Here is a 27,123-nt window from a genome sequence, read left to right on the forward strand (position 1 = left end):
TCACTCAGTGCTATTGATTAGACTGTGCCATGTCTTATCGCGTGACTCTCGCTCGTCTCACCTACGGACCCTTGTCAACCCCTGCCAGAACTTAATGGCTGCCTCTGTCAGCAATTCTCGTATTTGACCTCCCCTTCCCCTCCCTCATTTTGCGACAACAAACAACTCTACTCTACTTTATCCTCTACACAGTCGCATGTGCATGTTGTGTCCTCTCGCTTCCTAGAAAATCATCGAAATGCTTCTTTGACCGTGAGAATCGGCGCGTCTCGACCAATTCAAGTTCGCTGCCCTTCGTTTCATCGTGCATCAACAGCAACGCAACATAACAGATTCATCCGTGATAGCCGACGGCCTCATTATCCAATTGACCCAATGGCGATAAACATATTCTACGGCAGACAACGCCGCTTCGTATCCCGTCGTTTGACCTATCTCGTTCTCGTTCTCATCGTCTTCGCCTATTCAACCTTGACCATACTGTCTCCAAATGCCGCCCAAACCGATGTTGCCGAAGATGCCGCAAAAGCAGACGCTTCAAGCAAGATCAAGACCTCTGTCGATGGTATCCGTCACTCGCTTAAGAAAGGCGTGACAGAGCTGAATCCGTTTCGTGGTCCTGCCCATCCACCACCGACTCGAGCACAAGATTCATACCAAGGTACTTCTTGGTGGGCTGATTGGAAGTGGTTATCTGTGCCATTCTCCAGCTCGCTTACCCTTGACGAGGACAGAGCGCTGCTTCCCCCGCTCCAGGATCGCCCATTCATTTATTGCTACTACGATGCGACGGTTAAGAAATCGAGGGAAGAAAAAGATGCTGACAGCGATCTTCTTCTAACGTGGCGTCGCGCTTGGTGGGCTCAAGGTTTCCGACCAACCATTTTGGGATCGTCTGAAGCGACTGGAAATCCGATGTACCAGCAACTTCAACGGCTCGAGGTTCAGCCCGAACTAAAAGCCGACCTCATGAGATGGCTCGCTTGGCAATCAATGGGAACTGGCCTGCTGGTGGATCATACGCTGTTTCCAATTGCACACACTGAGGATCCTCTCTTAGTTTTCCTCCGAAGGGGAGAGTATCCTGCCATGACCAGGTGGAAAGGTCTGGAAAGTGCACTCTTTGTAGGTCCCAAGGAAGAAGTCACCAAGACCATCCGAAAATTGATGGACTCGCCCACACTGAAAGCTGCTAAAAGTGTGATTGATGCATCAACAAAGAATGACTTCAAGGTCGACAAAGCGCAAACTGCACTAGTGCATTATAGCCCAGAGATCATCAAAAAGCAATACCCCAAGGTCCACGACAGTCTCACTAATGGAAGGGCAAGAGGTTTGGGGGCTCTCAACCGGCTTATCAACGCCCATCTTCACGCTGTATGGCAGAGTAGCTTCCCTGGAGGCATTGAGGTCCTCAAGCCCTTTCCTGAGCACACTACCGAGATGATCACCCCAGCCTTGAAGCTTGCCGACTCCCTAGCCTTCTGCCCAGACAACCCCATCCCGTCATCATGCCCTCCTGGCATTTCAAGTTGCGCACACTGTGCCGCTGGCACCACATCTATGAAGGTCACTACTCCTGAGCAGTATCAGAATACGAGCGGTGCATTTGCGATTGGGACAGTTCCTCATCCTTGGACACTTGCGACTTTGACAAGCCTCAAGGAGAGGGTGGATGTTAGTTGGATCCGCAAAGAAGCACCTCGAGACCCTTGGCTCGAGACTATTACCAAAGGACTTCTGGGCTCCAAGGTCTCCAGTTATTCCCGAATTATGCACTTCAAACAGGCTGTGGCCGATGAACACGCCCCTACTCATGCACTCTGGCTGTCAGCTGAAGCTGATATCCCCCCAGATCTGGACTGGTACTTTGGATTCCGCATTCCCAAGGGCTTGGGAGAGACATATATGGCTACGAGCAACAAAATCGAGCAAGGGCCCATGTCAGGAAAGGCCAAGGCTGATAAACCAGCAAAGGCGGAGCGTGCTGCGATACCTGATAGCGACACAAGGCCTGAGAAGCCTCAGCCTCGACCAGACGATACTCCAAAGGAGAAAGAACTCACGCCAAAAGAAATACAGGCCAAAGAAAAGGCCCTTTTGGAGCACGCCAAGAAGATTGTTGCCTTCAAGAAATCGACCGTTGACACTCGACTACGGGCATCACTCGAAGCTTGGAACTTGGCAGACACAGAAGCCTGGAAGTTCGCGCGCGCTTTCCTCGCACGTCGCAGCATGGAACGTATTGAGTGGGAGAAGCAGGAATCCAAGTATAGCGGCGGTGCTGGCTCTGAAAAGGGCCGTAATGCTTGGAGTCGCTGGAAGGATTCGAAAGAACGAGAGTAAAAGTTGTCCATCCTCGCGATTCGACACCACACAACATTCTCGACAATATTTCTGGTTCGCGGCGACTGGTCTCAGGCGTTTTGGGCGTATATATAACAGGATAATGATAATGACAATTGAGCAGTGGTGTCTTGACGGGATGCTGAAGAGAGAGGCTTATCGTTTGAGCGTAGTGGAGATGACCAGAGACTTTGGCAAATTAGGAGACTCAGTCATGAATTCAAGAACGAAGCTTTCACACCACGAAATGAGACTCAGCACGCCGATCATAAAACGAGTGTGTCTGTGAACTAACTACCTAATCTGATACCGATGGGTTCTTCAACAGCAGCAACATTTTCCAGTCGCCGCCATCGAATAACCTGGGCCTCTAAACGCGGACAGTATCACCACCCATCTCACCGCTCAGCTCACGAGAGGTCGGGCCGCGATGCTCCAACACAGCTGCCTTTCCAAGAGTTCCGTTGGTGTGCTTGGAAGGAAAAGTACCATTTCCGTTCTGAGCGTGCGCGTTGCTCGTGTAAGAACGAAGAGCAAGACGAGCTGATTCGAGGACCTTCTCGGCGTGGACAACGGCATCGCGAAGAGCGTTGGCAGTGGGATCCTTGGAGCGGGCGAGTTGCTCGGCGCGGAGCTGGATGATATGACCGTTGAGCCAGATGCCGTCAAGCTGGGCTTGGGTCATGTCGCGAGCACCGGAGATGCGGCCGCGGCAAGAGGGGGTGCCGCAGAGGCAGTCGAAGGGCTGGGCCATGTGCCATTCGGTGGAGGGATAGAAGAACTAGACGTCTCATAAGCTATTGGACATGAGATTTGAGGGGTGAGAATAACGAACTGTAAGCTCATCGCCAACCTTAAGACCCTTGGGTCCAACAAGAATGTTCAAGTTTCCTACATCAAAGAGCTACACCCTCACGTTAACCAAATGATCCCTTAGAATAGGGAGGGGGGTTTTTCAACATCCGGGGCTTCTCCTTCAAGTAGGTCAACTAACGAGAGTAGGTTCGCAAGAATGGTTAATGTACAGCAAGTCGCTGTTCAGGTTGAGATGAGTATCACGACCGGTCTGAACGGTAGCGTAGGTCGGTTCGCTGGCGGGAGTGCAGGGAGGGAAGTCAAACTTTGCAAAGACAGCAAATGGTGGGAGAGAAACGCGCGAGATGCTCTTGGTGGTGAATTCCTCGGGGTTCACGATGACAACTTCTTGGATGTCGGGGTGAGAGGGCTGATGCCAGTGGGGAGTGAGAGGAGCCATTGTTGGTGGTTTGGTAGTAGCGGATGAAGCTTGAATATGAGTTCGATATCTGAGACTATGAGTTAGAATGAGAGCTGAAGGATATTTTTGAGAGGATTTACAATTGAAATTATACGATTTCGTTTTAGGACGGTGTTAGAGATCGGCAGTGTAGGTGAGACCTCGGTCTAAGTGGAGCTATGGATGGCTTCTGAAAGATGAATTTCGATCAATTGAATACAAAGGTACAAACGAGAAAGGGAGCACGAGGAAATACAAGCACTCTTATTTAGTTCTCAATAATCTGCCCACAGCTAATACGCCCGCATACGTACAGTAGCTCGTGTTGGCGAATTGCTTAGCTTGGAGCCTCCGCAGCGCCGAAACAATCCATATTACCTAGACCCTGTTTGTCCCGCCCCGCGAAGACATACGCATACGTCAAATTGGTTGGTCTCTGGATGCTTTTAAGACTGTGTCTTGGTAGTGGCGGGGTAAAGCGATGGGGCCGAGGAGGACTCAGATCCGGAGTACCGGCAGTATCTTGTTTCATTCTCTGTCTATAGAGCTGTGACTATAGCTACTAATAATGCGGAAAGTTATTATCCGCTGGTACCGCCAAGATGGCATGAGATAGTCTGTATCATGAGACCTTGGCCAGGGGTGACCTATCAGCAATGAATGTGTCACAGAATACAGTGACGTGACAAGGACAGGAATGAATCTAGACCCAGGGGATTGGCTGTTCCTGGCTCGTGGGGTCGAAGCTCCTTTGCGATGGTGGGATATTGATGTGGAGGGGTACATGCTGACAATCACAAGATGGAGGGGTAACACAGCAGCTCATGATAGCTAATAGGATAAAATATGCTCATCATGAGTGATGTGTAATAGGCAATTGAGCCTGTATCTATAGGTGTCAATAGTCTTTGGGTACCTTATTCAGAGACAATGGAGTATATCTTGTGGACTATCTCTTTATGGCTCGGCATGACAGCTGACATTGCATGAGGTCTCATGAGCCGTGGTCATGGCTGCGGCGGGCCGAAGAGGTGGGCCGGCATCTCCGTCCATTAAGCCGAGGTACGCCTCATCTCATCTTCCCATGAGATGTTTCACAACATTCATACAACTCTGATATTATCGGGACGTGCGAGAAATAGAAACCGCAAATGTTGGTGGTGCATGCCCTCGTGAGAAAAGACGCAGTTGAAGCTATTGTATCTTCAGGTACTGCCTTGGTCAGGTACGAAGGGACAAAGAAAAGCATGTGCCAATTTCGTAGGCACCAATGGTTTAGCAAATGTATATGGAATTGATTTGAGGAATTTATGAAATTCTTTATACTCTGGGGAGTTCATGTTTGCAATTTCTTAGCATTGAATGTCTATTCACCAAGCGATACACTCTCTAAGCCAGCCAGCGCCAATAAGGCTTCAGGGCAGAGCGCAGGAATAATTATGTTCCAACGACTGAGCCATTTTGTCACCAGATAAGTAGGTTTCTTCTCAGTGAATTGATATTTTGAAACCAAACATTGGATTCACGGGGTCCAATAACGTGTATTCTTGATTGAAGTATCGCTGTCTTTATTGTTTCATTGAATTACATTATTGAGACAAACGCTTCTTGGTTACCCCTCACTTACACGCTTTCAACTCCTCTTCACAATATCACAATAGTACCACTCTAAAGCGAATGCAGTACAATTGAATATGGTAAGCAAGAACCCTGGAAGGAAATTATTGAGCGTCTTTTCACCAACTCTCTACAAGACGGTTCTCTCTTTGGTGTGTGAACTCTTCTGCGAGTGCCCAATGACTTACACCACCACCTTTGGTCCCGTGTAAGAGAGGATGAAAGGGAGCAACACAAGTCGATTGGAATATTTTATCAAAGAAGCCTGTCTCAAAGCATGTTCTTCGCGATGATGACAAAGTATATAATTTATATGAGTACCTTTGCCTTGATTTCTCCTTTCGGGATGAGTGTGACGAGTTCCCTAATAACGGCAAGAGTTCCGCAGGACGAAGTCATTCACAACTTTTAGGAAACGTATGTTTGGACTATTGTGAGTCTAAAATTGAGTTATGATCTTGATTACAGAGACTCATTGTGTAAAAGGAGATCCCCAGTTCGCATTGTGCTTGAGTCCAAACGTATCCCAAGGCCTGCACTAACACCCAAGTTTCAACAAATATGCCCAAATCTTCTCTCCCATTTCTTAACCACGTAATTATTCGTATAGAGAATAATAGTGTGTCTTCAAACGTGGAGATGTCTGAAGTGTTTATGGGTAAGGGAGTAGGTGAAGGAGTTCCCGCGCAAACGCTAGTGCCCCCTAACTTATTCATGTATTGCATTGTATTCAGATGAACCTATTGTTACAATTGAAACAACCAGTCTTCTATCCATCACCTCAAATATTCAATGGCGACATGAGGTTGGTGATTGCAGTACCTGAGGCATGTAGATGTTCTTTCTGCAGTCTCTTTTGTGATGTGCTCGAGTTCTTCCAGGTATACTCTGGTTCTCCTCCGGGGATATCTTCTCCTGGCACAAAGCAAAGCATTCTCATAGCTCACTTCAGAGTCTGTAATCTTACACTGTGAGCTTTCATTCACTCATTCTCATTTCAGCTCCGCTTTTCTGATCCTTTCTTTCTCTCTTCTCTCCCCCTTCTCTCGTCATATCTCCAACACCACCATCACCACCCTCGATGTGAGTATTCCCTTGGTCTTTCCTTTTCAGAATAATTTCATGTCCTTTTTCTTTCCTGTCCCTTTCATTTATTTGCTTCTTAGTATCCTCATTCGGGTTTAGAGTAGTTATCGTGCTCTTGCCTTCGCATTCACCCGAGTGTCAGGCGTGCTCGTTGACTCCTTTCCTTCTCTCCTCACTCTTCTTTCCTGCGAATTTTCTAACCGCTCATTATGAACAGATACCGCTCACCGAAACAACACACCTCGAGGTAACTCTATCGCGGCTTCCGTATCATCTCACTGTCGGGGTGCTCCTCTCCCCGGAGAGTGGAAGGAGCTCCTTCCCAAGGCCAGTGACTTCCCTTCGCACCTACCTCTCTCACCTCGACCTGCCTACCATGATTTAAGACCCTCACCTCTGACACATTACGATCATCAACCTTTCACTTCCATCATCCTCGTTCACTTCACCGAGTATTCGACCCTTGCCTTCGTTCACGACCACACGCTGTTGCTCTCATTGTCAGTCTTTGCCAGAAAACGTTCACTATCTGGCATTCACATCAAGGCATTGTCATTCAAGTTGGACGCCTAGAAACAAAGGGCACTGTTCTGTTTGTATTATCTACTGTTTGCTTTTTAGCTGTCAGTACATATCAAGTAAGTCAGGGCTTCCTCCTTTTTCTATACCTGTGTCGGCCTTTTCGCTGCCGGTCCGTTTGCACCTCCACGCACCTGGCGGGATAGCATTACTTGTTGGGCTGTCCCAGCTCCCAGCACACTGTAAAGTCTCCCAGCTACGGCACTTGGTGGATCGTCACTGGCTTCTCGTCTTGGTCGATTCAACATTTTCATTTAACGATAATATCTTGGCTTGCTTGATCCTGGTTCTCATCAACGACTCTCCATTTTGATGCAGAAAGATTTGGCATTGGCTGCCCAAAGAAATGCTTGGAATTTTGCTAACTTGGTTCTTTTTATCGCAGCTGATTGCTGTCTTTTTACTTGGACCCTTCCAAGATGAGACACATTGTCTACACTGCTCGTGAATTGTTGCGTCTACGTCACAAGCCTCCCCAAAAAGTGATTTCGCGCAAACTTGTTTCCAAGGTCCTGGAAGACAGAGAATTAGGTACGTTTCAATCTTTTTTTAACTCCTACAATATGAACTTGAAATCTAATTTTGAGCAGAAGAAATCATCCGCACCCCTCTCGTGATCAGTCCATCATTGTCCCTTATTATTGAAGAGGGTAACTCCAGCGACTCTGACGAGATGCATCGACGTCCTGCGCAGCAGCTTGATGGCACCGACTCGGAGCGCAAGTACCGAGGCCGGAGTGATTCTGAGCTCGATCGGGCACCGACTGTTGCTCCAGCAGATCTGGCAACACAGAAATCCGAGGGCTTTCAGAAGTTTTACAACTCTGTTGTTTCCCCCACCCATGTTCGGGTCACTGCCGGTGGTCGAATTGTGCCCAACACTCGAGGACCTCATTCTCCAACATCAAAATGGAGCCGAGAGCGAAGTTCGATCGATGGGCAGAACCAGGCTCGTAACATGAATGGTAGTCAGCCTGAGGGCCTTGCTTATCCCGTTTTCCCTCCTAGCTGGGGCCACTTTGCTCCCATAGTTCCTCCACATGCTTCAGGAACTTTACCAGGGATGGCACTTCGACCTGAAGGGTTCCCTTTTATGCCTCCCCCTATGGGCTATAACTTGGCTCCTGTTTCATACAATCAGTTTCCTCCCTCTGGTCTCCCCATGCAACTCCCAAGCCAAGCTGGTCCTTATGGCAAGCTTCCGGACGCGGGTATGGAACAGACGCGAAATATTCACCTCTCTCCTGCTGAGCAATTTGATAATTCCCGTCCATTCTTCTACAACGGACAGTGGTGGATTGCAAATGGAGGCGCTCTATATCCTATCAGCATGCCACCTCAGATGAGCTTTGCCCCTCCTGCTGTACCCAGTCCTTCAGCTCCTCGCCCCAGTGGTGATTTTAATGTCGCCCCTGCTCGATTTGGACGCCCACCATCGCGACAGCCTGAGCCATTGCCTCTTCGCCTACAGAATGATCCTTCACGCTCCGCCAGTCCTCCCGTGTCGTCAATTCGCCCGAGCTCGATCACGCAGAAGCAGCTTGAGGTTCTTCGCAGCCAAAAACGGTACCACGAAGACCAACTCCGATACAACAAGCACCAGATCGATGCTCGAGACATGGAAGATCGGCTTCAGAACATTTGCCGCGAGATTGAGCATTTCGAGCGCATGCTGGCGACTCAGCTGGATTTCGAGTCCAGGAAATACCCGAAGGTTGGGTCTCCAAATGGTCCCCCTTCCAACTCATCCAACGACTATGGTAACAGCAACAGCGAATCTGACGGCCCAAACGCAGTCAATCCAGTGCAGCCCTCAAGTTTCGAGAATCAGTCGCCAGTCGACAAGACTGACCCTCGCTCTGTGAATGTTCATAGCCGACTACCAACCGCGGCAGTCACTTCGGTCAAGAACTTCAGTAATGCTTCGAGGCATGATGATGTACAACAGCGCAAACCATCAAGGCTTCCGATCAATGCTGCTTTAGCACCTGTCTTCCAGCCGCGCTCGGATCCATCAACCTCTGCTGTCGCAGCCGATCAGGTAGAAGAAGTCGACGAGGTCGCGCAAATTCGGCAATACGAACGCATGTACAAGAACGCCGAGGGCTGGCGAACGTTCTTCAGGAACAAGCTTCATGCTGACAAAAGCATGGGCCCCCCTTATCTCATTGGGAAGCTCAAACCAGGAGTTCAGCCAGAAAACGCCAGAGACACCGACTATGTGTACGATCGCGAGCTGACGGCGGATGAAGAGCGCGCTCGCTTCATGTATTGGGGAAGGGCACCTTTTATCTTCGAGAATGGACTCCCTTTGTATGACGGCAAGAATTTCTATCCACCTTGCGTTATTAAGGAGGAACCTATGAGCGCTGGTGAATCTGTTTCTCAAAATGCCTGCGGGCCAAATGAGTCAAAGGCGTCGCCTATGAAGCCTGATGAGGTTGATCCTTTCCATGCTGTCTCCGAAGCTGCCAGGTCTTCTGCCCGTTACGGCTTTGATGAGGCTACTCGCTCCGAGTCTTTGCATCGTACTGACGACTCTCTTCAAGCAAGCTCAACTTCTGAGATGCCTCGCTCTGAGTCTCATGTTGCTCATACAGGAAGCCGATACCTGGAATTTCGCCGTGTGATCAATGAACGTCCACGAAACTCGAGTGAGAAGTTATGTGCCAGAGTTTCAGACGATTCGGGTGACGAAGAGGGCAACCTTATTTTCAAAGGGCGCCGAGTTGATCGCGATGCGAGGTATGTGAATAACTATGCTGCTCGATGCGGCTGATGCTAACTTTTTTCTCATAGCAAATATCCGAAAGACATCTGGTCCACTATGCGAAAGAATGGGAAAACGAGCGCAAACGTGGTCGCAGGACAGGTCTCCCCCATGACTGTTCAAGGTGTGCTGCCTCATTACGCCGGACATGCCACTGCGTCCTTGACTCCTGCTGTTACTACCAACTCTCGTGGTCATAGTGCCAGGCTGGGAGACGTGAATGATTCCCCAACAGCAAACATCACTGTCGGAAGACGTGAAGAGAACAGACCACCGCTTGAACTTCTTGATCAACAATTGCACGGCGTCAGCCTTCAGAACAAAAGCCACCATGGGTTCTCTACTCGCTGAAGAACTTCCCTCTCGCATTCTTTCTTGACAACCTTTCCAATTTCTTGGACTCGGGACGATCGATGATGCCGCAACTTCCTTGCTTTCAATAAGCATCAGCCATTGCTCTTATGATTACAATTTGTATTACTTACTGCACAGCTTCTTTCACATGCTTCTCATGGCTCAAGCATGGTTTCACGGTCCACCACTAAGCCGGTGGCCTTTGCATCTGGTTGAATCGGTCAACACTTCATCAAATACAGCGCCTAGCACACAGACGCGCAGGCAACATCAGTGTTAGAATACTTAATATGTTAAGATTTCAAGGGTCATGGACAGACGTCAAAAAGTTTGCCTCTATGTCCAGAATAAGTGGTAGATGGATCATTCTCATCGAGGGCATGGATTATGTTCATAGGACTCTGTTAGATACGTTTGCTCACAAATATATTGCTAGCAATTAGACTCCCTCTTTGCTCAGGTTCAGTGAGTGAATGCTCCTCAGTAAGCAATGTACAGTACACGACTTGTTGGGACACTTGAGTGAATGATGATATGTGACGAATGAGAAAGGCATGGTGTTTAATTGCAAAGTACTAAAGAATAAGGCTAAAAGCATGTACCTCACCTTCAAATTTCCAGCCTCATTGGCAACTCGGTGAAAATCTTCTAGGGAGAGCAGGACCCCATGATAGTAGTTGGATCCTGCTGGGTTTACTCTTCGCTAGACGTATACCTCGAAAACCATAGATCTAAGTGGTTGACGCGGAGATATCCTAGCGGTGGATATAAAGTCTACAACTTACCGCGCAGAGGCACCGAGGTGCGACTGAAGTCTACGACAGACAGGCATTGAATTGAATGCGTCTGATGTTTGGGTTAGCATCCTACAAGAGGACAGATGGGCCAGCCACCTGTCCAACATAACATCACGAGGGGACTCGCGAATGTGCATGTGGGGAGAGCAGGTCAAGACTTCGGGATAAACCTCCCATGGAGCATTTCACCAGTTGAGTGAAATGGCCATTGAGAACCCTAAAAATTCTCAATTCATCTACCCTGCTGTAGACCAGGTACCGTGCGGTTAGAAGGAAAGCACGTAGGTATCGTAAAAAACGCCGGAGTAAAATGCCCATTTCCTCATCAACTTTTGCCCTTTGAGTTGCTCACATTGATGTCGTGATTATGTGAGTGGTGAAAAAAGAAAAGATTCGTCCTCGCCAGGGAGGAGGTTTGATCGTGTCGTCTTGAAGGTTTTGGTGGTTTGGCTTTTGTTGTTGCTCGACAAAGTTCATCGCTTAAGCGGTGACCTTGTTGTTGGCAGCGAGCTCACGGCCAACCTTGGAGCGGGCCAGGATGTCCTCACGGTCCTTGTCAAGCTTGAGCTTGGTGATGACAACGTTGGAGGGGTGGATGCCCAGAGGGACGGACTGGCCGTTGGCCTTGTCGCGGGTGACACGCTCGACGTGGACAACGTACTTGAGACGGTACACGGAGGTGATCTTGCCCTCACGGCCCTTGTTGGAGCCACGGACAATGGTGACCTCGTCGTCCTTTCGGATGGGGATAGAGCGGACCTAGGCAATGTTAGGGATGAGAAATTGAGGTAGAGGTCGTCAAGACTCACGTTGTACTTCTCACGGAGCTCCTTGGAGAGGGGAGCGCTCATGATGACACGGCGCTGGTCAGAGGGAGCCTTGAAGTGAGCGGCACGGCTCTTGCGTCGAGAAGACGAAACGACTGATTGAGGTCAGAATGAAGAACATCAATGCAGTTTCTGCTTATGAAGCTACTCACGGTGGTTGATCTTGGTCATTTTGTCGGCGGTTGGCGAGGACGACGCTGGTGAGTTAGTTGAGCGTTGGGCGATGAAGAGCGGATTGACAAACAAGAGAAAAATTCGAGGAGAAAAAGTTGTGTGGATTTTACTGAGTTTGTGGGCACGTGAATGAGTTACCCTACCGAGACAGGGGTGCTTCCTGATTGAGCTGAAGAGTTGGCTGAGTCAGCGCTTGCGGGCCGCATTTACTGTGTCGGGGCATTAGAATGCCGTTTTCCTTGCAGGTATTGGCGTCAAGTTGATGAGAGATGAGAAGAATTTGCATGATGTGGAATTGACAATGGTATTTTTGAATAATTTTGAGACTTTGTAGTAGGAAGTTTGATCCTAGAAAGGAGATGCAGTTCATTGACTTGGATTCATGTAACAAAGAGTCATAATCGTCATTGTCAAAGCAGATGTGTCTAATTCGAAATAACTGTATGGTATGCATATATTTTACAAGAGGAGTGTAATGTACATTTAACTCAACATGTTGGTCCCAACTACGAAGACATGGGCCTCTGGAATCGCCCATTGTTATCGTATCTTGCTTCTACAAGGGTTGTTAGCATTTCTGTCTTCGTTGTGTGACTGGAGAACTTACTGAAGAAAGTGTAGCTCAATGTCACAGTCTCTACGCCCCTCATGTTCATATCATTGAGCAGATCAGGATCCAGGTAGAAGAACACGGGCATATCCACAGTCTCTCCCGCATTGAGGCGCTGCTCCTCGAAGCAGAAACACTGGATCTTGCTAAAGTATGGCGCACACTGGGCAGGTGTCACACTGTACGTCGCAACTCCAATGATGTCCTGGTCGCTTGTATTGGTAGCCTTGTAGAAAGCCAGCGCGGTCTCGCCGGGGAGAACTCGCACTTCCCGCTGTTGAGGGACGAACTTCCAGGGCAGGACATCGGAGACTGAGGCGCTGAAAGTAACCTTGATGCGTTTGGCATCTTTGACGGGGACGAGTCGGCTTGCGAGGTCGCCTTCGTCGCCTGACCCTGGACCGCCGTGGGCACGTATAGGTTGACCACCCCAGCCGGTAGTCTGGCAGATCTGTACATGTATTAGAAAGGCATCGTGATATTGAGGGGGTAAGGTCTCACCATCTTGTAGAGGGGCACAGAGCCATAAGTGAGAGCTACAAATCCGAGAATTGTACTCAAAGTATAGTACCTAATAATCGTAAGCCACGACCTCTTCAGTCCCATGTTCAATCGTACGCTATCGTCCTGTTCTTCTTGCTATAATGCGCACGAATCTCCTCCATCGTAGGTGTATAAGGCTGTCCCGGCCTGCGGGCGTTATTCGATGCATTGCGGGCAAAGTTGAAGGCATTTCGCTGGGGTTTCGGTCGGGCATTCTGGCAGACAAAGCATGACCATGGTGAAGAAGCCCCTCGGGCCGAGCTCCGCGCAAGTCGAGGCGCTGCGTTCATGGTCAATTGGGGTCAATGGGTGGTTTTTGTTGGTGGTGGAAGTGTAGCTTTGAGTCGGATGATCTTTGGGGATTTCTGGGTGACGTCGGGGATCGGGATCTGCAATGCCGATGGTGGGAAGTGAGCTACCCTGTGGAAAAGCACCGATTGATCATGAAGTTCTGGCGTATCTGTTAATTGCTTAATTTCGTATATCGCATTTAATATTCCTTGTGGTATTCCTCTTGAATTGTCACTTTGCTCTATTTATCGGCTTGCAAGTAGACAACTAGACTTTACATTACACATGAATGACTGGTCAAGAAAGGTTTCCATGTAAGTGGCCTCGCAAGTGGATTTTCGATACTCAAAAAGCAAGATGTTAGGTTTGCCTTTATTTTCTTTATCTTCTTTTATTTTCTATTATCATTCTTTAATAACTCATTTCCGATCTTGAATGTGTCAACTATGCCGTCCAGCCGTTAACAGCCGCGGAGGTTTGAGTTCAATGGCTAACTACCTACCATAACAAGACAATTCATCCGTTTGCGGTCCCTGACACTATTATATGTCACTCCGAAGCACGTGCCATTTAGGCACTTCAGATCTCCTATGATCATCTTTTAGCAGGAAGTTCGGCAGTGTCTGTGGGCCTTGAATCCCTGCCTCAATGGCTACGATTATTAGCTCGTTCGTATTTGAGGTTCTAGACACCTGCATCGTTTAGCCCTGTCGGCACTACCGAACTTAATGTAGATGCAGCAGGAGGCCTCGATTATGCTTTAGCAGTCGGTTTCTTGGCAGTTGGAAAGCTTCTTTTTCGGATACCATCGTGATGGTATCACCTCTTATGTGCTGTGGCTTTAACAGTTTAAAGGGAGTACGCATTGAGTGGTTCTATTGGTTGCACTTACACGGTGGCACATCATAACCACTTACACATTGAACGGATCGATCTTAATAAAATCTTAGTATTAAATAAGACCCACGCAGCCACGGCAGTGACTCTTCAGGTGTGAGATAATAGACGGAAAGGTACTTTACTTAGCTACTCGTTTCAACTTGACTCCTAATGGAATGGAATCCTACATGGACCACGGATTGGCCTTGGACCCGCCGCCACGAAAGCTGTAGGCAAGGTAAGATGCGAAAAACCTTAAATAAAACCAAGCCCAAAACATGTGCAACACCAAAGAATTCGCAATGTTTCTCGCCATTGACTACCTTTATCCTCTTGGGTGATTGGCCATGGAGCGAACAGCAGAGGATAGACACAACAACCCGCATTCAGCTCTTGAGCTGGAGAGGTTTCATACACCAAAAGAAGAGTTCCAGACCCAACCACATCATGACTACCAACGAGATGAATCGAATCCTCTCTGCAGGTCAAACTCAACGCCAACGCCAGGCTCGCCACAACAATCCGATAAAGCAATACACCATCGACGACCAAGTAGGGCGATTGCTCTAGAGAAGCTTCGAAACCGTCCAAAGAAGCTACGGAAGGCTCTAATTGCAAATATCTTGAGATGGTTCGCTTCTGTACTGTTTGTCGTCGCCATTTACGTTATATTATGGTACTACTCGAAGCTAGATATCATGTCAACAACAACAAAGCGAGAATTCAACGCTCTTATTATCGGACTCTCCCTCGGTCTTGGAATGAGCATAACGATATCTCTGGAGGCAATGGCTGTGGAGATAAGGTATTGGATAATCAGTCTTCGAGACTGGTCCGATCGAGAGGTAAGTCAGGCTTTACAACTGAAAGGATGAATGATAACTGATACCTGGTAGACTGAGTTGATATTGAAAGCAAAGGACTTGACCAAGATCATCCAACTAACCTGGGTATCTAAATCACGTTCACTACGGTCGTACGCTGTAGCTTTTATAATACTCAACATAGTATCCCAGATTGCCTTGGCGATGCTAGGTCTCGTCTACTCAACAAATACAGCCGACTCGGCTGCAATTCTACATCCTGGCAATGTCACAATACCAGACATGTCCAACATCGCCACAAACAGAGTTCTCTCAAACAAGTCACAAAACAACTCACAAGCGCTCGGTGCCTTGCGATATACTGCAAACAGGTATACCGATGTCCCCAGATGATCCTTGAATAAACACTAACCAAGTGATTAGTTATGGCACTATCGCTCTTGGAGCTGTCTGGGGAGGCATGGACGATATTCCTAAACCTGGAACACTGTGGGACAACAACGATCCTTTGGCATTCTGCGGCGGAAAATCTTGCACATTCGTCTTCCAGGAATCGGCTTCAAGACCTAAGAAATACGATCTCGTGGTGAGCACCAACAGGAGCGTTGAGGCCACAGGGTATTGCCGCAGCTGGAAAGTCGCAAAAGGAGGCAACGGAAACGAAATCTCCATCACAATCGACGATGATAAGAAAACAAAAGTCAACATCACAGCCATAAACGGCGTCAACCAAACAACCTTCATGTTCAACGCCGCGGCACCCCAAGGCCAAACATGGAGCGAAGTCACGGCCTTTGAAGCCTCAAGTTCTCAAGCATGGTTCTACCGCTGCAACGTAAGCGTAGCACCCGTCGTCAACGCCATACGCAAAGAGCACTACATCGGAACCAACATCACGTCCCTGGCTACGTCAGCTATAGCGCTACAAGGATATGGAGCTTCTTCGCTAGGTCCTACGAATAGCGATCGACAGTTCCAGAGTTATCCTGCCGAGTCCTCGTATGGACAGCCCCTGAATGGGAGTACAGAAGATATGGGGCAGTTGATGTCGGCTTTCGCGATTGGTGTGATAGCTGTTACGGCGCAGGCTGCTACCGGCATAATAGTTCCGGGGATGCAGCCTGAGAATGGCGTTGTGTTGCAGATTACTAAGTGGATGTATGTCCATCTCATCTTGGGGTTGAGTTTGGGTGTGCAGTTGTTATTGGGTGTTGGTATTGCGATACTGTCCAACCTACCTTCGAGGTAGTTGCCACGACGTTTGAAAGTGCAATGGTGTTTGCTTTAAATTATGGTTATATAGGCAAGCGAATAATGATGAGATTTTGACCAACCCATAAATACCATTGAGTATGTTATCCACGTATATGTACTACCATATCTTGCTACTCTCCCGTGACCCATTTGCATTTGATACATCTCGAATTGCAAAGACACGTCACCTCATTGTACCATCAGGGTTCTATGACAAGGTTGGTTGCAAGTCGAGTCACCACGTAGTCATATTGCGCGGAAGTCATGAGAATGCTATGGTTTGAAGGCCTCACGTTTAATGCCCAAAGGTGGAGCAGAAACACTTTGGCTTTGCAACAAGTGTGCTTATTCTAACTTGCGAGCATAGTATACCATCAAGTTTGCCAAATCAAGAGTGTGAAAGAAGAAATGATATCGAATTCAGTAATCATGCAATATAAAACCTGCCTATGCAATCTCATCGCTTTATGCTATATAACTTAACCTCAGGTGCACGCCTGCAAATCAGAAAACTACCAATCTTAAAGAACTCTTACCAAATAGACACACAATTCATTTTTATCGATGCTTTCCGTTCGCAAACCTCACCCTGTTACCATTCACAAGCCGTTGACGTGGAGAAGGACTGCTACCGACCAATCGTTCGAGGATTTGAACCACAAAAACCTGAATCACCAAGATGATCAAGCGTAGCAAATGGTCAATGAGACTTAGGCTTGGTATCTTGCCTCGGCTGTATGTTGAATCGGTAAACTCGAATGGGATCTTCGCGCCCAAATGTTCTTGGGCTACTTCCAGTCCGCTGCTGAAACCATCCTCATGGAGACCGTATTTGGTCCACGCGCCGGCATAACTAATACCGCGAGTGTTTTGGATGTGTTTTAGAAGTTTCTGTGCTCGAACGGCGGATGATGTGTATATAGGTTGCGAGTAGTAATAACGTCCCTGCGTTTTTGCTGGCTTTGGCCTTTGAAGTGGGTTCAAAGTAACGAAGACGTCTCCAAATGTATTTCGAGGAATGTGCTGGAGGATATTCATGTTGTAAGTGAGTGAAACCTGGTTGATGTTTCCCTTTCGTGAAGGCGGTGATGACACTGCAAGATAATTCCAGCTGGCCCAAGCCTTCTTACGGCGAGGCATCATATCAAGATCGGAATGAAGAACGACTTCATTTTGCGACGTCTTGAAGCTGGACATAATGGAACGTTCTTGTTCGCTGGCGGATGACTTGATGATATCGAATGCCTCATCACCATGTGTGGCGAGAATGACGTGGTCGTATAGAGCTGATGAACCGTTTTCCAGGTGCAGCCTAACTTGACCGTTGCTCTCAGTCGTAACATGTCTGACTGGTGTCTTGAGAAAAAGATGATTGGGAGGGAAGCCCTTCATGACGGCATCGACATATGATTTAGAGCCGCCCTCTATTGTTAACCATTGAGGGCGTGCTCTTATTGTGTTTAGTAAATGATGATTCCAACTGAGACATGATTAGCATGGTTCTGTACAGTGAGAAAATCCAACTCACAGAAAGCGCACGAATGTCGCTGCGGGGAACTCCAGTGAGCACTTGTCAGGACTCGTGCTCCATATTGATGCCGCCAAAGGAAGAAGATAATCGTCTCTAAAGGCGTTGGAATAGCCTTCAAGCTCCAGGTATTGCCCAATTGTGATGTCTTTGCAGGTACAGTTTGTCGCTTTATTTAACACTTCAATGCTCGATATGTCGTCTTCGTCATCGCTCAAGATATCCAAGGCGAATTGGTTGAAACGGAAAATGTCGAAAAGCATTCGCCACATTCGCGGTGAGAGTAAATTTCTTCGTTGACAAAATAATGAGGCTGGACTAGAACCAGACCATTCGAAAGCGCCGCGATCTCGGGATAGACTGAATGTTAGGTCTGTAGGTGTAGTCTTGACGTTGATCTTTTCCAAGAACTTGGTAAAGTTGGCTAAGAGCTTGGTGAGCTTAAGCGCATAACCGTTCAAGGGGACAAAGACTCACGGTATGTGGCGGCGTTTAAAACATGAAAGCCTGTATCGACTTTTGTCGAAAACTTTCCCTTTTTGAAATCGACTGTGTTTGTATGACCGCCAAACCTGTCGGAGGCTTCGTAGACGTAGACATCATGATAGGTCTTGTTCAAGGCCCACAGAGCACCTATTCCAGCAGAGCCGCTGCCGACAATAGCGACCTTTTTCCTGCGGAAGCGATCAGTCGGAGAGCTCATTGTATCAACTGTCGGTGTAGCAGACAATAGAGGGAAGGGTTTGCTCTGTTCAAGAGGGTGTACAAGACATATCTATCTTGAATAAAGAGACAGAGACAGAAACAGAAACAAGCAGAGAGAGCAAAGAGAAAAGCATGTGACAGAGCCAAGCCCAATACTCCAGTTCAGGCGATGATCAATTCATGATTGGATAAATAGCGGTATCGGTATTGGTCTCGCAGCCACAGACGGTGTGAGTTGGCGAAGCTGATTTGATGACGAGGCAATGAAATAGATTTTGGGGGGTTGGACAACGGAAGCAATGCAATAGTGGAGGTCACCATGACGAGACAAGGACTTACATGTGCTGTGGCTCCAGCATGCTTTAGCGAGTAGCGGATACAGTATCCGAGATGTACTAATAGATAAGACAGACAGACAGATTAGAGTTAGTGGTGGTAATGCCCTGTTTCTGTTTTGTTTTCAAGGGAAGAGAGACAATGGCTTTTGGGATCTACAATATGAGAGTTTGCGGATGGTGGGAGTCAGCGGGAGATGAATGGTCGAACTTCTATTTTTGCTGGGGTTTCCGAGAATGACATCGATGATTATCCCGTCCCAACATTGAGCTTATGACCCACTGAACGAGCACTGAACCTAACACGGACGGAGCTCAAAACCGAAGTGACTCGCGACTCGACTCGACTCGACTCGGTACGGACCTTGTAAGGACCTTGCAAGCTTGGCTGCTGAACTGTCAGCTGGAGCTAGTACAGCTGGCAATGGGTCCTCATCAATGGCAGGATCCGATAGCTCAAGTGGTTCATGTACATGTGGCTGCACTGTAACCTCGCAGGATACCACATCTTGATCAATATCCTGGATGTGGCTTGGCTGAAATGCCGTTTCAGGGTTTTTCACCAGCAGCCTCAAGACCCGAAAATCTCAATCCAACCTCGAAAACTCTATTCGTACAACACGCCGAGTCTGGCAGCATGATAGCAGATCAGATCATCATTTTCACATGCAAAGCATTCAAGACCGCTATTTCATTATACAATCTTCTCAAAAACCTCAAAGTACGGTATGTCGAACACTCAACGGGACTGGTAAACGGTAATTCGAGTCACCAATTCTTAAAAGCGCCGTGCAGGATAAACCTGCCTTCGTCTGCCCAGCTTGTTTCAACCCGACGCCATTGACCGAGGTCGTGGCGCTGAGCCGCTTTTCTTCGCAATCCGGGGTATTCAACTTTCTATGAAGAGAAAAAAAGAAGAAAAAGTCCAAAATTTCATCGCCAACTCTCAGTGATATACCGCCCCAGATCCAATCGTGCACAGACCACTATATCACGTGCATCATGGCATGCTGTGCTCATTGGTCACTTGTCCTCTCATACGCAACCGACCAGGCACTCAGTACTCGGCCTTCCGAACTTGGATCGCTGACGAGAACGTCAAACCATCAACCACTTAGATCCAACATCACCCGAATATTGCGCGTTCGACACGAATTTGATCACAACCCCCAGCAATTCCTATAATTTGGTGTGCGACTCCTGTCACGACCGAATTTCATCGCATTTGCAATCCCAGCGATCTCCTGTCATATCCAGCCTCCTTTCACGATGTCGAACCCTCTCGATACCGATGCTGGCTCTGAGCTCTTCAGCTCATACGAGGCCGAATTCAAGCTCATCCAAGCCGACCTGAACCAAAAGCTGGACCAGATTCCTGAACTGGCTGGTGAGCCTCGCAAGGCCGCTATCAGCCAAGCCGAGCGGGCACTTGAGGAACTTGATGAGCAGGTAGGTCTATCTGGTGTTCAACGTCGCCACCAGTACTCAGATCCATGCTAATGCTTTCGCCGTTCAGCTCAGCGCAATGCGCCTGGAAAAGCAAAACATTCCCACCAGTTCTCGCACCAAGGTCAACCAGCGCTTCCGAAACTACGAATCAGACACAGATGCCGCTCGTCGCAAGTTAACCACTCTCTCCTCCGATCGCTCAGCACTTTTCGGATCGCGATACACAGATGACCCCGCTGGCTCATCGGACATCCACATGGAGCAGCGACAGCAGTTACTCTCGGGGACGGACCGTCTTGACCGAAGCACACAGCGATTGAAGGCCAGCCAGGCTCTCGCCAACGAGACCGAAGCCATCGGCGCAGGCACCCTAGCAGACCTCAGCAGGCAGCGAGAAACTATCGAGCACACTCGCGGCATAATGCTCGAGAGTGAGGGCTACGTGGACAGGAGCGTCAAGACGCTCAGGGGCATGGCGCGTAGGTAAAGTGGCCCACATAGACGTCATGGCAATCACGGAAGAGCTGACATTTTTTGAAATTGCAGGATGGCTACAAATCGGATAATCACCATCTCTATCATCACTGTTTTGGTTATCCTTATTGTTGCGGTCATCTTCAGCAAGTTCCGATGAGGAATGGTTTTGGTTATTGGAGTTTAGGCAGTCGCTTTTTGACCCGGCTTGGCTTGGCTTACAATGGATGCGCTATGCTATTATTGATAATGGGCCTTACGCGTACTTTCGTTTGATGAAGGAGTTTAGCATGCTTAGTGATTTGTAGATGTAGACCGTTTTGTCCTACTATAACAGATTTTGAAGTCACAATGATATGGGAGTGTAATTTGGAAAGATCATGCCCTTGGTACGAAGTCTTTGTCATAGTACCAATAAAAATACTATTAAATCCTACTACAACAACTAAATGAAATCATTCACCATCAATATCGAGTGCTTAAATCGCTCAATTTAAATCAATATGTAGCATAATTAATCAGTTTCAGAGCCTTCACTCGATAACACCTTGTTGAATGAAGCTGCTTGAGCTCTAGTCTCGAGCTACGTAACCAAACAATCACCGAGAAGCAGCCGAGGTTAACCCGCCGTTTACTACTAGCAGGGCTTTGCTCTAGAAACCTCCAGCCTCTTTTCATTCCTCATCTCTCACAAAACTCTACTACCTCCACACAACCAACCTCCCCCTCCTTCATCTCACACCTCTCTCTCTCTCCCTCGCTCACGACCAAACAATCTCCTTCTTTCTTCTACCTCCCACTCACCGAATCTCGTGCATCTTCTTGCTACTGTATTTGTATTTCGAGCGTTTTTCTCCCCCACAAAGCTCACCACGTGCTGAACGTGGCTTTTCACATCTGCGATGTCTGAATTTCTCGGGTATGCTGGACGTGGTCATTGAAGCCTGCCTACGCCCGCTTACGCAGCCATAGGTCTCGCATTTCCCTCATCTCCAAAAGCGATATTCGGTATGTGACTTCCTCAATCGCGTCAACTGATTGACGTTGCTGACTTGATGACAGCTATGTTGGCACTCTACATGAAATCAACTCGGACGAGTCGACAGTATCACTTGAAAATGTGAGGTCATTCGGTACCGAAGGTCGCAAGGGCCGACCTGAAGAAGAGATTGCCCCATCCGATCAAGTCTACGAGTACATTGTATTCCGAGGCAGCGACGTGAAGGATCTACGAATTGAGGATCATCCCAACATCAAGGAGAACAAGCCTCCGGCTGTGCCCGATGATCCGGCCATCGTTGGCGTAAGTCATTTTCTTCCCTTTGAACCTACCTGTTCCTCTTTCTCCTTCTCCCATATGATGAACTATTTCGGATGTAAAACATTGTCATTGTCGGAAAGCGCAAAAAATAATGTCGAGATTTCCGTTGCCTTCCTTCTGATTGGGATTTCACACACTGTTGTTGTTTTTGCTATTGTGGTTCAAGACACATAAGCTAACAAGCTACAAGGCTCGAGCTCGCCCTGGAGCCCAAGGGCCTAACCAAAATGCTCCACCAGGAGGACCTGCTGCTTTCGGCCCAGGCCAAGGACCTTACCCACCCAACAACTTCTACGGAGGCCCACCACCAGGAAACTGGGGTCGCGGTGGTGCTCCAGGACCTGGCCCCGGCCCTAACTTTGGGAACATGCCGTATCCCCCTCCTCCTGGCTGGTTCCCTCCTGGTCAAGGATTTCCAGGCGGTCCTGGTGGTCCCAATGGTCCTGGAGGCCCTGGAGGTCCCGGACCTTGGGGCAACTATCCTTTCCCACCAGGCCCTGGCGGTCCCGGTGCTCCTGGTTCTAACGCACCTGCTGAAGTTCCCGCGAACCAGCGAGCCACTTCCAGCTCTGGTCCCTCACAAGATGCGAAGCCAGCTCCTATCGGACCTGGCGCCGATCGAGCCAAGCCAGCTACTCCCAGCGGACAGGCAGCCCCTCCCACAGAACCCAAATCGCTGGCTCAAGGTGTGCGACAGCCTTCGCATGCCCCTACACCCCCTGTTGAATCGAAACCTTCGGTTGAGGAGGTCAAGCAGACTACTGCGAGCCTAGCCGCCAATGGCCAGGCAAAGCCTGAAGACATCAGCAAGGCTACTCTTACTGGACCCAGGAATCACCGGGTCAACCCTGTGATCCCTTTGACAGGATCTACTGCCAAGCCTTTCTCTCTACCAGGCGCAGGAGGCGATGCTGCCAGCAAGGCTCCTGCAGCTACTGCACCACCCAATGTTCAAGACGCCACCAACGCTGCCAGGGCTGCGGTCGCTGTTGCTATGGCCCAATTGGGCAACAACAGTGGTAACGCTATGGACAACCTGACGAACAAGGTCAACGAGATGCGGGTCAACGCTGTCCGAGGTGGACCATCCAGCAGAGGCCGAGGCCGTGGTGGACGTCCTGCTGCCACCAAGGTCGCGGTTCCCGACTCTGACTTCGACTTCGCCCAGTCTAATGCCAAATTCAACAAGCAAGATGTTGTCAAGGAGGCTATTGCTGGATCTCCTTTGGAGACCCCCGAAAACCCTGCTGTCACCGAGCAGCCCGAGATCTCGACCACGACTGACGATGCTGCTGTAGCCTACAACAAGTCGAGATCGTTCTTTGACAACATCTCTAGCGAATCCAGAGAACGAACCGAGAATGGGGGCCAGAAGCCCGGCGGTCGCGAATGGAGGGGCGAGGAGCAGCGCAAGAACATGGAGACCTTTGGCCAGGGTAGCGTTGATGGTGCTTATCGCAACTACCGTGGTCGAGGCCGTGGTCGAGGTCGGGGCGGTCGTGGCTATGGCCGCGGTGGGCGAGGTGGAAATCGCCCTCAGTACCAGACCGCACCTGCTCAGCAATAATCGGGCACGGCGTCACCAGCCAGTATAACACGAATTGAGACATCTATCAGCCATGTCTAGCGGCACCGTGAGGCTGAGCGGTTCGCCACAACGTCGACTATGACTACGAACCAAGTGAGACCTTGCTGTTACAGGTTTCCATAATTGCTCGTAACATGTATCACAAATTTCCTACTTTTGGTACGATTGCATTTCTGCTGCTTTACACAAGCGAAACACGGTTCCCGGCCGTTCTTGGGCTTGAACGGGTACAAGGAATGGAGGGTTGGCTCTCTATAAGAATGAGGCCTGGAGTTAGGATCGAATTGGAAGCGGGCGGAATTGGAGGCCCTTTCGCATAGCAGGCTACAAAAGGAATTGCTTTTGCGCTTTTTGAATTGTAGAGTTAAAAACACAAAGGATGGCCTGGCACGGCCTGGCGCTGGTGGTTATGAAGAAAGAGACCTAGTTGATGAGGCGCACGAAAGCTCATGATGATGCAAACAAAACTAGGAAATGGAGCTTGACACGTATCAGAAAGCACAATTCTGAGAGGAATGATGCATCTGACATGAATACAACCAACCATTCAAGCTAAAAGTTGACGCACTTCTCGTGATCGTGAATGTCGTGACTACTTGTTCATACTTTGGCAATGAGCACGATGGTAATCTGTCGTGAATTCATTGAGACTCGAAGTGCTGTTTGCTTCTAATTCGAGAACGTTAAATAACGTCTTTGTGCTCGACCTGGCTTTGTTCGTTAGTTGGTGGAGAGGTTAATTGGAATAAGGTAGGCAACGATGTTCTGCGTGAAGTGTAAGACCTTGAGTTAAATTTTTGCCCACAGCCCCGCACACGTCATAATCTATCTCGTCGGCCTGACGCATTGAAAGTCTATCAAAACCTCATTGTTCTACAACCTAATCACTCTCTACAAACTATAACGGAACGGCAGTATAAATATCCCCTCTGATCCCTTGTTCATTGCTCTTCATTCTTTCCCCTTCAATCATCTCAATCATCACTGTCACGTCTCACACTCACTCACCCTACACCAAACTCAAAATCTCACAACTTCACTCACAATGTCAACTCGACAACTTCGCAAGCTGCAGAAGCAGCGAGAGCTAGAGGAGATTCAGATCCTGGCAGAGAAGAGTTCAGGTGAGAGTGATAAAGAGAATGAGCCTGTCGCACCAAAGCCTCGCGTGAGTCTCTTCGCAGCTTTGGGTGGTGACGATGAAGATGAAGCACAAGATGAGGATGAGGAGGAACAACAACAACAACCAGAGGAGGAAATGACTGAGGTCAAGCAACCATCCACTTCAGGGAAGAGCAAGAAAAAGAAGAACAAGAAGAAGAAGTCCAAGGCCAAGGCTGCAGCTCCTGGGGAGGACGAGGACGAGATCGACAGGGCCATGAAAGAACTCAACATCAAGGCACCAACTCCTGCAAACACATCTGCCTCAGAGAAAACAGCAGCCCAGTCTCGCCGAATCAACGAGCTTCTATCTATCAACCCATATAACCTCAAGGCCAACAATGAAATGCGCAGCGTCTTTGGTCGAGACGTCATCGAGTCCGCCGCAGCAGAGGAAGAGCAAGAGCGCAGCCGTCGCCCCATGCAGCGAGAGGTTGATCTCGAAACTTTCCTGCGTGGTCCTCCTGGAGCCCCGAAACTTCCAGAGGTTTCTCTGCGTCGAAACGTGTTCATCCAAGGACGCGAGCACTGGCCAAAACAAAGTGCTGGCGGCTTGACCATGAAGGAGGTGGCGAAGGCTGAAGATGGGTCATTCACGGAGTATGCATACGTGCACGAGCAAAGTTACGACGCTCTACAAGCTTTCTTCTTCACATGCGTGCAGATCGGAGACCCTCAGCGAATGATCGTTCTCCTCAAGGAAGCACCCTATCATGTCTCGACTCTCCTACAGGTCAGCTCTATTGCGAAGCAAGACCAGAATCAGGCTCTCGCAGCTGAACTCTGTGAACGGGCTCTCTTCACTTTTGGTCGTGTGACCACAAATGCCTTCCGTCAGAACATTGAGCAAGGCAAAGCACGTCTTGACTTCCGTCGTCCAGAGAACAGACAGTTCTGGTTGGCTGGATACCACTACCTCAAGAGTCTCGTGCGAAAGGGCACCAATCGCACAGCCCTGGAGTGGGCCAAGCTTTTGTACTCTTTGGATCCAAGTGATCCTTATGCCATGAGACACTTCATTCATTGGCTGGCTATTCGTGCCCATGAGGCTCAGTGGTTGATCGACTTTGCGGAGGAGTTGGAGAAGACGACCGATAACCGAGACTCGATCTACCTTCGACAGACATTAGTACTGGCTCACTTGCAACTGGGCAATACTGCTCGTGCAACTGAAGAGCTCGAGAAGGGTATGCGACGTGTTCCCTGGCTGTACTGTGGATTGTTCCAGGAGTTAAACCTCGACACACCTCCATCTATCTGGGGTATCAACGCTGATTCAAACTCGCGTTTGTTCTGGGTTAAGCTCTACATCTACCAAGCCAAGGATATCTGGAACAACGCACAAGCTATTCCTCTCCTTGAAAAGACAGCCAAGAGTCTTGAAAAGGTTGATACAAGTGTGCTGCCCAGCAGTGACTCTCCTCCTGATCAAGGTGTCACAAGGCTCGTATATCTTGAGGGCCAAACATCCCTTATCGGTCTGGCGCCACGAGAGTACTTAGAAATGCAACCGAACTACGAGTTCGACCCTCTACCACCCCCAGAGGAGGACAACATCTTCACAGGTGAGGGCACAAAGTTGCCTTTTGCCAAACAACAACGAAGTCAACAAAGTGGAATTGAAACACGCCTGAACAACTTGTTTGAACGCCTCGCAGCAGCTGGTCAGGGTGGTGCACCCGGCGCCGCACCCTTTGGTGATGATGGTGAAGATGATGAAGAGGACGCTCACCTTGCGGCTGTGCAAGCACTAGACGACGAGGAACTTAGAAGGGACCTGGAAGAGCACGAACGTGATGGAGGAGCAGAGCCAGGATTTGTTCAGCGAATGATGCACGTCCTTGGCATAATAGCCGGGCCGAATGCTGATGAGTTTGATATGCCAGATGAGGCTGATGACGATCAGGAGTATGATCAGGAGAGAGGATCCAACAGTGGTCTTCCAGGGGCTTGGCCTGAGAGTCAGTGAGGCTGACTATTCGCTGGATAATATGGAACATGGGGTTCATGACGATGGTGCAGGTGGAGGATCCATCAAAAGTTGTTAGAAGCTGAGCAATCGCTTATTCCCGTGGGAAGAAAGAACACAAACCAGTTTTGTTTTTGGACTGAAGGAGTGTTCAATAGTCCCTGACTAGTTGTATTATTATGCATTTAGACAAATTGCATTAAATTGTTTCGTTATATCAATTGAGCAAGTTTCAACGCCATTCAACTCATTAGTGCGGTACCGGAGATGAAGTCTTCTAGAAAGGGCGGCAGAAGTTAATGAACCCTACCAAACTGTAGCCAATTAAATTGTAGAAGCGTGGTATAATAAACATGCACTTTGACAAGGGTTTTCGTAAATCATCGA

General features: G+C 48.7%; 9 protein-coding genes across 9 annotated transcripts; 5 read left to right on the forward strand and 4 right to left on the reverse strand.

Annotated features, from left to right (window-relative positions):
- Positions 1–375: 375 nt before the first annotated feature.
- On the forward strand, positions 376–2,346 carry BKA55DRAFT_597051 (uncharacterized protein; the record flags this gene model as incomplete). Its single annotated transcript, XM_046196024.1, has 1 exon — positions 376–2,346. The coding sequence occupies one exon, from the start codon at positions 376–378 to the stop codon at positions 2,344–2,346; it is 1,971 nt and encodes a 656-aa protein (XP_046045434.1).
- Positions 2,347–2,531: 185 nt separating this feature from the next.
- On the reverse strand, positions 2,532–3,865 carry BKA55DRAFT_123868 (uncharacterized protein). Its single transcript, XM_046184803.1, has 3 exons — positions 3,341–3,865; positions 3,182–3,250; positions 2,532–3,127 (listed from the first exon to the last, which is right to left on the reverse strand). Exons 1-3 carry the CDS (start codon positions 3,599–3,601, stop codon positions 2,717–2,719), a joined length of 741 nt encoding a protein of 246 aa, XP_046045435.1. The 5' UTR covers positions 3,602–3,865; the 3' UTR covers positions 2,532–2,716.
- Positions 3,866–7,302: 3,437 nt separating this feature from the next.
- BKA55DRAFT_597053 (uncharacterized protein) lies at positions 7,303–10,004 on the forward strand (the record flags this gene model as incomplete). The annotated part of the gene is made up of 3 exons (XM_046196025.1): positions 7,303–7,414; positions 7,474–9,628; positions 9,683–10,004. The coding sequence occupies 3 exons, from the start codon at positions 7,303–7,305 to the stop codon at positions 10,002–10,004; spliced, it is 2,589 nt and encodes an 862-aa protein (XP_046045436.1).
- Positions 10,005–11,284: 1,280 nt separating this feature from the next.
- BKA55DRAFT_597054 (translation protein SH3-like domain-containing protein) lies at positions 11,285–11,802 on the reverse strand (the record flags this gene model as incomplete). The annotated part of the gene is made up of 3 exons (XM_046196026.1): positions 11,285–11,563; positions 11,614–11,726; positions 11,784–11,802. 3 exons carry the CDS (start codon positions 11,800–11,802, stop codon positions 11,285–11,287), a joined length of 411 nt encoding a protein of 136 aa, XP_046045437.1.
- Positions 11,803–12,057: 255 nt separating this feature from the next.
- Positions 12,058–13,296, reverse strand: BKA55DRAFT_577838 (cytochrome c oxidase assembly protein CtaG/Cox11-domain-containing protein). Its single transcript, XM_046193637.1, has 4 exons — positions 13,034–13,296; positions 12,917–12,986; positions 12,413–12,866; positions 12,058–12,361 (listed from the first exon to the last, which is right to left on the reverse strand). Exons 1-4 carry the CDS (start codon positions 13,246–13,248, stop codon positions 12,312–12,314), a joined length of 789 nt encoding a protein of 262 aa, XP_046045438.1. The 5' UTR covers positions 13,249–13,296; the 3' UTR covers positions 12,058–12,311.
- A 1,103-nt stretch (positions 13,297–14,399) lies between these two features.
- Positions 14,400–16,316, forward strand: BKA55DRAFT_621939 (uncharacterized protein). The gene is made up of 3 exons (XM_046196785.1): positions 14,400–14,973; positions 15,025–15,323; positions 15,376–16,316. The coding sequence occupies exons 1-3, from the start codon at positions 14,476–14,478 to the stop codon at positions 16,199–16,201; spliced, it is 1,623 nt and encodes a 540-aa protein (XP_046045439.1). The 5' UTR covers positions 14,400–14,475; the 3' UTR covers positions 16,202–16,316.
- Positions 16,317–16,764: 448 nt separating this feature from the next.
- Positions 16,765–18,437, reverse strand: BKA55DRAFT_597057 (uncharacterized protein; the record flags this gene model as incomplete). The annotated part of the gene is made up of 3 exons (XM_046196027.1): positions 16,765–17,686; positions 17,735–18,158; positions 18,212–18,437. The coding sequence occupies 3 exons, from the start codon at positions 18,435–18,437 to the stop codon at positions 16,765–16,767; spliced, it is 1,572 nt and encodes a 523-aa protein (XP_046045440.1).
- Positions 18,438–20,043: 1,606 nt separating this feature from the next.
- Positions 20,044–23,585, forward strand: BKA55DRAFT_520092 (Scd6-like Sm domain-containing protein; the record flags this gene model as incomplete). Its single annotated transcript, XM_046188388.1, has 5 exons — positions 20,044–20,223; positions 20,291–20,706; positions 21,664–21,705; positions 21,760–22,000; positions 22,209–23,585. The coding sequence occupies 5 exons, from the start codon at positions 20,044–20,046 to the stop codon at positions 23,583–23,585; spliced, it is 2,256 nt and encodes a 751-aa protein (XP_046045441.1).
- An 828-nt stretch (positions 23,586–24,413) lies between these two features.
- On the forward strand, positions 24,414–26,977 carry BKA55DRAFT_577849 (transcriptional repressor TCF25-domain-containing protein). Its single transcript, XM_046193638.1, has one exon. The coding sequence runs from the start codon at positions 24,652–24,654 to the stop codon at positions 26,734–26,736; it is 2,085 nt and encodes a 694-aa protein (XP_046045442.1). The 5' UTR covers positions 24,414–24,651; the 3' UTR covers positions 26,737–26,977.
- Positions 26,978–27,123: the final 146 nt, after the last annotated feature.

This window comes from Fusarium redolens (assembly GCF_020744475.1).
Source record: "Fusarium redolens strain MPI-CAGE-AT-0023 chromosome Unknown BKA55scaffold_15, whole genome shotgun sequence".
Taxonomy (NCBI): domain Eukaryota; kingdom Fungi; phylum Ascomycota; class Sordariomycetes; order Hypocreales; family Nectriaceae; genus Fusarium; species Fusarium redolens.